Source organism: Populus alba, chromosome 16 (assembly GCF_005239225.2).
Source record: "Populus alba chromosome 16, ASM523922v2, whole genome shotgun sequence".
Taxonomy (NCBI): Eukaryota; Viridiplantae; Streptophyta; class Magnoliopsida; order Malpighiales; family Salicaceae; genus Populus; species Populus alba.
The window spans coordinates 1,924,921-1,935,088 of NC_133299.1; the positions used below are offsets into that span (position 1 = coordinate 1,924,921).

At 33.1% G+C, this 10,168-nt stretch overlaps 1 protein-coding gene across 1 annotated transcript; it reads right to left on the minus strand.

The window, feature by feature from the left end:
* Positions 1-1,471: 1,471 nt before the first annotated feature.
* LOC118033160 (histone-lysine N-methyltransferase, H3 lysine-9 specific SUVH1) lies at positions 1,472-5,497 on the minus strand. The gene is made up of 3 exons (XM_035038037.2): positions 5,341-5,497; positions 2,551-4,914; positions 1,472-1,686 (listed from the first exon to the last, which is right to left on the minus strand). The coding sequence occupies exon 2, from the start codon at positions 4,633-4,635 to the stop codon at positions 2,614-2,616; it is 2,022 nt and encodes a 673-aa protein (XP_034893928.1). The 5' UTR covers positions 4,636-4,914; positions 5,341-5,497; the 3' UTR covers positions 1,472-1,686; positions 2,551-2,613.
* Positions 5,498-10,168: the final 4,671 nt, after the last annotated feature.

Genomic DNA, 10,168 nt, shown 5'->3' on the forward strand with positions numbered 1-10,168 from the left:
AAAATGTTTTCTTTTGGATTGAAATCAAAAGAAAAGTGGGGTTTTTTTTTGTCACATTCTTCTCTCTTCAAGACAAAAAAATGACAAGAACCTCCCAGATCACACACACCAATCCTATTACCAATCTCTCTCTCTCTCTCTCGCAACCTTTGCTGTCAACTTTTCCCACCAAACAACGATTTCCAACGGTTTTTTCGCGGGCTAAAGTAGTTAAAATAAGGTCCAATTTTAGAATAAAGCCCCTGGTTTTTGTTTTTTAAAGATTGTCTCTGTTCGAGCTTTGAGACTTTGGACACCCCTAAGTTCACTAAAGTTTCAAGACCAGACGATCTCTTATCTCTCTGTGTTAAGCATTATTTATCTGACACTGAGGTACCATTCTTGGACAGAGGTAGAGAGCACATCCACTTCCCAGCCAAATAGTTTCAAAGTTCAATAACATATCATGCTTGTGATACTTGTCTCTTGTAAAAAGAGATGCTGGCCATGTTTTTGGTAGCAGCCAGGTGTTTTGGGGCTACTAAAATCAGTGATGAAAGGCCATTAATTTGCCAAATCTATGCCCTCTGAAATGAAATAGTTCCAAACCATAAAGTAGCCTCAGATTTCCTTCTAAATACCATTGTTGAATAGAATGAGTTGCTTCACTAATTCTTTCTTTTCATGTGATTGAATCTTATTGATAAAGCAGTTTTTGTAACAAAAAAAAACTCCAGCTACTTTGAACTGCAAATGCAGATTTTCTCTTCCCTTCAACTTATTTAGTTGCATGGAATGGAATTCTTGGAGGACCTCTCCAGTTTTTTTTTAAAAACAAAAACTTCGCACAACAAAGAAAAAAAAAGTTATAATAGCATAGCTGAAAATTTACATGCGAAAATAACACGAGACACACTAGTCTCACATGCGCGACCACTTGTGAGTTGCAATTTTATTAGTTTCCAGTTGAGCTATTTTAGCTAAAAATTTTTAACCATCGTGTTAATTTAAGAAAAAAACTCCATTTTTGGAGGACTTCTCCAGTTTTTTTTTTTTAAAAAAAACTTAGCACAGTGAGAATTTTTTTTTATCAAAATAGCATTGCTGAAAACTTATCCATAAAAATAACACAAGACACATTAGTCTCACATGTATGACCAATTGTGAGTTGAAGGCTAGAAAAATGCCTCTGCCATGCAATTTTAAAGTCACACGTGGGATCTGTGACTCCGCTACTTTCACAAATAAGTTTCCAGCTGAGTTATTTTGGCTAAATTTTTTAACCATTGTGTTAATTTAGAACAAAAAAAAACCCTCCATTTTCTCACCACAGCAAACCTCTTTGCTGCAAAAATGGTCAGGGGTCTTAGAACACCAGCCATCAAAACCTAAGCTTCACTTCATATTCAACTACAGATCACTCCTTTTCCTATTCAAACAAAAATGGATGCAACTACGCGCGTATAGAAATGACTGAAAAAATGAGTGCAACTAGGAAAATTTCTGGGCACATCCATCATTATTAAATACGAGTGAACTTCACAAACTAGGCGAGAACTACTCGATGGGATAACAACTATACCACGTTACAAGTCTGCATCCTAATGTTTCATATTACAATGACCGAATTAACACCAACAGCTGCTGGAAATACAGGCATTTACTGAGACATCCTGGTGCTTTTCTCGCCACGGACTGCAAAAATAGCTGATGGTGGAAAAGGGAACAAGCAGAAGTGAGTCTTCAGTTTCAAAAGGTAAGTATGGACACCAAAATTCTCATGTACATAAGAAAGCACACATTCATACATAGCAATTCTGATATATTTTCAAAATGTTCTAACTGAATCTACAATTGAACCAGATTATATAACTTGTGTGATCCAGTATGTAATCTTCTCCAATCATGAGCACAAATATGAGATTTGATACTTGGAAATTCAAAATCTTAAGATTTCTTAAACCATGAATGGCAATAAGATGCAGGATTTGCTTGTAATGTCTCTAGCCCATTGCAGGATGAATCTAGTGCTCTACCTTCTTTCAAACACATACATATGACGAGGATCATTAAAACAGTCCCCCTTTGATGGCCTTGGGAAGGCCTGCTTCAGACATCTTCATGAGTGGAAAAATAAAAGAGTTGTTTAAGAGTTATAGTCACACAAATGACCTTTCTATAAACCACTTTCCCGTATTACAACATCACTTCATGGGATATTTTGAAATAATTTTTACCAAAATAAATTCAAACAAGGTCTAAATTTAATCAAGTGCATATATAAAGAAAATGCATGATTTCCAAAGTGTGAAGCATCCAGATTGGAAAACATGTTACAAGTATGAATAAAACTGGCTGCAAGATGAAAGGAAGAAAGAAACATGAATTTTTTGTGTACTTGGGATAATCAGTCATATTTATTTTGTAAATAACTTAAAAATCAGCCACATAGCACTCTGTTATGCATTGAAACAGTTCAGTAAATTTATGAGCATTTGAGGAAAAACAAAGAAAAAATAAATATTTTTCCCCCAGCGAGCAAAAACTAAGTGATGAAGTTGGAATACAAACCTTCTTCTGGAAGCATGAGTTAGCAAGGACTATCCTTATCCAAAGGCTCCAGTAAATGGACCATCAATAGAAAAAACCTCTGCACTTTGGTGATCCACAGAAGCATTTTTTCTTCCCACGATCTGCTTTTTCAGGTGGTACCATTCCATAACTATATGTCAACTCTGTCATAGGAGGAACATGTCTGATAGCATAAAATGCAATATGGAGATCAAACTCCTTGCTATTTCCCCGTAAAACTGGCTGCCAGAACAGATTTGGAGAGCAGCTGTGATTTATAAAACGAGCTACATTCCCAGCATTTCTGGCATTTATTATAAGAGGAAATTGAAGGTTTGGAGCGTTATTTAAATCACCAGGCAAAACTTCCAATGGCTGATAAATGCGGGTACCATCAAAAATGTGATCGTCTTCGTTTTCACCTGCAAGCTCTTGTGCCTCAGAATCATCGACAGCTTCTCCTGCATATACACATATAAATGCTCCAGCTCGTATGGGATCCCAGGATCTTAAGCCCCAACCTCTATCCTTAGTTTTAAACACCTCCAAACGAAGTCTTAGACCACCCTGGGACACACGATTGCGGCAAGTTGGAGGACACTGGCAGGGAGGACCACACTCATATATCACAGATTTTTGACTCACAATAACCCCATTCACAATATGAGGAAGATAGCCTCCATTTTTCTGAACACAATCACAATTCTCGTTTCCTGGAAGACAAGCACCATTGCAAGCACAGCCAACAAAAGGATCCCTCGGTACTGGTTTTGAATACTTTAGGGTTGGAGAATAATTGAAATAGGCAGGCCCCTTTTCATGATCAACATCATTCACAAGAGAAACTGGTAAAGTTTCGGCCCCAGAAGTAAGATCAGGTAGTATAATCCCCATCCTAGGAATAATACCATCCTTCCATTGCTGAATTTTTTTCCACATTTTGTATGCATCAGGCTGGCCAGGTAACCTGCCCAACTTATATCTAAAAACATTGGAACCAGACTTTCCTTTCTCCACCCATGACTCCTGGATTCTATATAGACCGTCATACACATATACCTTTCCAGTTGGATTTCCCACATCCTTTATACCCCTGGTTACTCTAATGTCATTACCACGATGCAAGCTTTTTTCCAGTGCAAGGTTACCCCTTTCAAGCTTCTGATCCATTTCTTTGCCCTGGCCAGAGTAAATCAAGCCATCATCTTCCTCAACATCATCCTCGTATCCCCCAGATGAAACAATGCTAACAGCTATTGGTTCTTCATCTTGACTGACCTTGACAGACATGTAATCTATTCCAGCCATGATCGGAGCATGCAGTCCAATGGTGCACAATTCCATTCTAAAAAAGAATATATCTCCAATTTCAACACCGGGTACAGCTCCAACTCTCTTCTTGGCATTAGTCCGAACTCCTTTGGTCATCAAAACATTGCCTGCTTTTAAGTCAGGGCGCCTTGATTGTCCTGCGGTGGCTTCCTTCGAATCTTCAAGCTGTACGATTTGTCTTCTGAGCAGATTGTAAACCAGGAGTACACATCCTACAGAATCTTTATCACCATTATATCGCCGTGCTTCTTCAAATTCCACGAGGTTATATGATTGGTAAATATTTTCTACCATCACATCCATGTCAACATCAGGAGAGGCAATTTTGTCCTTTTTGCCTTTTGTCCTCTTCTGAGATATACTCTGTGAACTCCAAGTTTGGATGTCACCGTACCCATCTTCTTCCACAACCCTGTTGTTTCTGTTAGCCCTCCTTGATGACCCGGCATTTCCATTTGCTGCCCTTGCAGATGGAGGCTCAGCTGACCGAAATGAATTGATTGGAACTGCTGATGATATCGGGGTGTGGTCACCAGAAGGGACAGATTGATTTGGTATACCGGAAAATGGAAAGAAAGGGGAAACTCCAGGTGGGAAAGGACCTGCTGGTGGAACACAAACAAAAGGTGCAGAACCTTGAGGAAAAGAATTAGAGTTTGGTGGTGCGGAGAATACTGGAGTAAGAGTCCGCAAGGGCTTTACATTCAAAACCCTGGACTTATCTATCGAGCCTTCACCTGGTGATTCTTCCATTAAAATTACTTCTGAATACGCAAAATCACAGTTTTAGCTTAACACGAACCCCCCTTTGAATCACCACTCTCTCCGCATACATGGCTTCCCTTCTTCCATATCTTTCACTTCATAAACAATAACCAAAACTTACAGAAAAATCTGATGGAATTACCTATGCTACAAAGAGAACAGGATTTTGTTGCAGAATGAAAAGGATTCAAATGACACAAACTTCCATGCCAAAAAACTGCAAGATCTCCACAGAAATGTTGCAAAAGTTGCTAAACTTTTATATTTCTGCAGAATGCAAGCACATGCACCAAGTTAGAGACAACCATCACAAACAACAATTCACTAAAAAACCCTGAAACAAAAGGGTTAATATTTGGTATCCAAAAAACAGTGAACACGGACTCAACAGACTCGCACATAAAAAGCCTCAAAACAGCACAAAAACATGAAATTGAAAGTGACCCGGTTTTCCATTTTTCTAGAAATTGAACTAGAACAGATCAAGTTCAAATCTTCACCTTAAAGGGTTTGAAAATGAAATCAGTAGACAAAACAAGCTGACCCCTTTTAAGAAAGAGGAATTTTTTTTAGACAAGAAAAGGAAGGAAGATTCTTTATTAGCATATCACAGACAATAATAAACCTTGTAAATTAAAATTAAGACAGAATTTGATGTAACAAACAAAGGATCCAAGCTAATAATATCATTACCTGAAATCTTAGGTTCTGCTGTTTTGAATGAACATCAGTTGAATTTCTTACAAGGACCAAAAACAGAACCCAAAACAACTCTAAAGCTTGGACCTTTTTGTTTTACTTTGTCTTCTTTCATTAGTCCTTTTGTTTGGGTCTGAAATTCAAAACCCAATAAAGTGTTTTCAGTACTTTCTGACAGTACTAGTTTGGTGATAGAAGCTCCAAATAGATTTTTGACCACTAATCCTTGAAGGCCTGTCTCTAGTCCTGAGCCTTACAGTGCTGGGCCTGACTGCAAAATCTACAGTGCATAATATGATTTATGAATCAGGTTCCTATTGTTGATTTTTTCCTCGAGTATTTACGGTAAAAAAAGACATGTTTAGCTGTTCCTTTCCTGCTTGTGAGTGCCATTTTTTTAGTTTTTTATTTTAAAAAAATCAAATTAATATATTTTTAATTTTTTTAATCATTTTATACAGTATTAATATATATATATATAATATATTATTTTGATAAACTTTTAAGTATATAATACTCAGTTAAATATGGTGAATTGGTATGAAAATCTTGAGATTCAAAGTTCAATCTGATTTAGGTTTTTAACTCAACAAAAAAAATATTGATTTAATGAAATCTATTTGATCCAGTTAAGTTCTTAGTTATTTGATTTACTTGATCAAAATAGACCAAGTTAATAGTAAAAAAAAAAATTGTTATTTTAATTAAAATGATTAACCCAAAAACCCATGGGTTAATCCAGTGATCCAGGAGTTCATGCTCTTTCATGAGCCAATTATCATATCAAGTCTAACACTTATGCTTTTATTGATCTAAAAAAATATTTTTTTAGATTAAAAAGGATTAAAACTAAATATCTAGAATATAATAAATAAAATTTTCTGGATTTTTTTCTTTATAACAATTTAAAAATTATTATAATTTAATAAAAAAATCGACTAATATTTAGGTTAGAATTGCGAAATTTTTTATTTAACCTGTAGACTATACGAATTCTTACACGTTGCGAGTATTTTCAGTTCTGAAACATATGTAAATTACGCGTAACTGAGGCTGTGGTACAAGTGGTTGGGTTCTTTTATAGCCATTCTTATCTGGCCATTTCTCAGCTCATGCTTCACATTGGAACTTATTTGGTACTGTGTTTTAAATAAAAATTGGATAAATTTTAATTTTTTTTATCTAAAATTAATTTTTATTTATATTTTTTTTATTGTTTTGATATGATAATATAAAAAATAATTTTTAAAAATAAAAAATATATTATTCTAATATATTTTTTAATAAAAAGAATTTTTTAAAAAAATTATCACTATTATATTCTCAAACACTCCTAAAATATATAAAAGAGTGGTTCAGTTCATGTTTGCAAAGTCTAGCCTAACATGACTTTTGTTAGTAAACTCAATGATTTATTGTCTCCAGGTCTGGTTTGAGTTGAATTTTGTACTAAATTATTTTTGATATTAAAATGATGTTATTTTAGTGTTTTTTTTTTTAAAAAAAAAACTTTTAAAATGATGTTGTTTTAGGTTTTTTATTTTTTTAAAAAAACCAAAATTAATCTATTGACCCAAAAATTACCATTCTCAATTCGCATCCCAAACCTTAGAGTCGAGTGCATCTTACAACTATGGTTCAGTTTTTAGTATAGATTCAAAGACCAAAATTCTTTTTATTAGAATTAATAGGAGTTACAACTAATTTCAAACTTTCTCCTTGTGTCGGAATTACAACTTCTATACCAAATGACTTTGAGTCGATATAGAGCTTCATTATTTATATGAACAACGGAGCTATTCTTTTTCTTTTTCTCAATTGCCCCCCATCCCTTCTTCTTTTTTGTCCACCCTTCTTTTTTTAAAAAAAAATTATTTTATTTTTCTTCAATTTCATTCTCAATTTTCTTTAACAGTTGTCATTAGTCAAGTTGAATAAATCACATTTCTCACAGTTTAATTTCATCAAATCTAGACTAAGCAAGATATATATATATATATATATATATATATATATATATATATATATAATGAAGCTCCTCCTTTTTTATCTTTCAATTGCCCCCTTCCCCTCCTATTTTTTCCATTCCCCCCCTTTTTATTTCATTTTATTTTTTTATTTTTTTTTATACCTTTTTTACCAATCATCTTAGTTTTTTTTTTTTTTGTCAAGTTAACTGAATCACATCAAAACAACTTTCATACAATTTAATTTCAAACTAGATTAAGTGAGTTGTTTATATTAATGATGAACCTTTTCTATTTTGATTTCATTTGCCTCCCTTCCCTTCCATTTTTTCCACTCCTTTTTTTATTTTAAATTTATAATTTTTTTTTTAATTTTATCCTAAAACTTTTTTTAAAAGCTATCTTAGTTGTTTTTGTACTAGTCAAGTCAAATGAATCATGTTAAAACAACTTTTAAATGATTTAATCTTAAACCATGCTAAGCAATGAGTTGTGTTATTATGTTAAATTCATTATTTTTTTGTTGTAATTTCTATCTTGTAATTTTTATTAGTCAATTAGGATGTATCTGAAATAACCAAATTGATTAAGTCATATCAAGACAAATCATATATAATTTAATGTTAAATTAGAAGATTTTAATATTGAATCAACAACTATGTCTTATAAAAATATCAAAGAATTCTTTATCATCTAAATATTTTTTTATTACATTTTAAAAAATTTAATTTGAATTGCATCATAACGTGTCGCGTGTAAGCTAACAGAAACTACAACGTTTGAAACTCGAATTTAATAAGAGGTCAAACATAGGAGGCTGTCAAGGTGTTTTCCAAGCTAAAATGATATTCGTAATCTTCGCAATACAGCTAGCCTTTATTTATTTATTTATTTTATTTTTTACGTAATCTGCTAGTATTTCATTTGAAGGGTTGCAGCAGACACCTACCCAAGTCGTCGTCATCATCAAGATCAAGTAGTAGGTGTGACAAACGACCTTACTTGAAGCTGGCTCGATGCTCTAACACGAGAAATTTGTGATCTAGACACTACTCAGGTGAGAGGTTTCCAGTTAACCGGAAAACACACTCACATGAAACCTTACTAGATCAGTACAAACATTTTTTATAAATAGTAATAATAATGTTTTAATAAAAATAATTAACCCATTAAATTGCGAGTTGAGAGATCATTTCTCAAATTAATTCCTGTATTAACAAATATGATCTAATATATATTTGATATTACGATAATTTTTATGTTTATGGATTAAAAATATAAATTAAAAAAAAAACAGTAAATTATAATGTTTTTTCTTAATCAAAATTTCATGACAGGGTCTTTAATAGAATCCATGCAAAGTTATAATATATATATTAATTAATCAAATATTTTCAAATTCCTGGTCGCGAACAAAACACAAATCCTACAATACTAAACCATATGATGAAATGGAACTTTACCTAATTATTATGAATCTATATTAAAATAATTTTTTTCTTTTAAAAAAATTCATTCTTGATAATAAAACACGATGGTTACACGGTGGGCCAAAGGAACCCAAAGAAGAAGATAAGCACTGTCCATGCCTTGCCTTAGAGTAAAGAGTTGGCATCCCAAAAGCGACTCGCTCGAGTTTTGTCTTTCTGGACATGAATTCCATAACGGGCAAGAATCAATATCTGCTGCAGATGCTAGCACCCAATTAACAATACTATTTTAGGGTTTGTAGTAATTATTTCATGCTTGCACTCAAAGCTCAACATTTGACCTTTTGATCATTCCCTTGCTAGCAAAGAAAAACCCTTCCACTCAGTTTCTTCCACAACGAGATCAAAATCATATCACTGTCGAGAATCATGGGGCTGTGTTTATTTTTTCTTAAAGGCACAAATTTACATGGAGTGTAAGCATATAACATCACCATAGATTCTTGTGAAGATGTGAACTCAGATGCTTATAGACTCCTCCTGTAAATTCAAACTGATGCAGCCAGGAACTAGATTAATTAGAATTGAGAAAGACAATACTTAGATTGAGGTTGAAGGTAAAGAGTTTGAGAAAAGAATCGTAAATGTCGTCAATAATATCTAGTAAGAGAGAAAGAAAACAATCTCGTTACTAAATTTAGTAGAATTAAGCATGAACCCTAATCTTTAAAGAGGAAAAAAAAACAAAAACTACAGAGTTAATATAGAATCTATCTGTTGTTAGAGTTCCTAAGCCAAGCAAAAATTAAAAAAAAATAAGAAAGGAAAAACTTCTGCATCAAGCACTTTATATTCTTACGTTTACTATTATTGTTTTCGGATCAGTTTTTTTTTTCATTTTTAGGAAATGACAGGAGATGGTGAACGCTTGCACAACATCCATTTCAATTCTAAAACAAACAGCTAATAAATTGAAAATCATCACAAAAACATGATTTAATAGGAGATTTAATCAGACACTCAACAACCTTTAAAGAGTGGAATCTTTTGCAAATGTTATCATGCTCTTCATGTTGGTTATTAGCTTGCAAGTCTTGGATTGTTCTTTGTGTGATGAGATGGATGAAAGGAAAGGAAAATGGGGAAGAAAATGAAGAAAAAGATTTTATGCAGTTTAGAACGCAAAGAAAAGGTGAGGAAAATATCATTTGCTTGAACAAATCCTCTCTAATGGACTCATTGTTATTAAACTTGTCGAGATGATCCAAAATGGGCTCGGTTTACATAAGAACCCGCTCGGGTTAGATTTAATTAAAAAATGGATAAGAGTTTATTTCATTAAACCTGAATAAATTAATTAGTTAATTCATGAACTGATTATTTTTTTTTAAATATTTTAAAAAATATTTTTTTAATTTTTTTTAA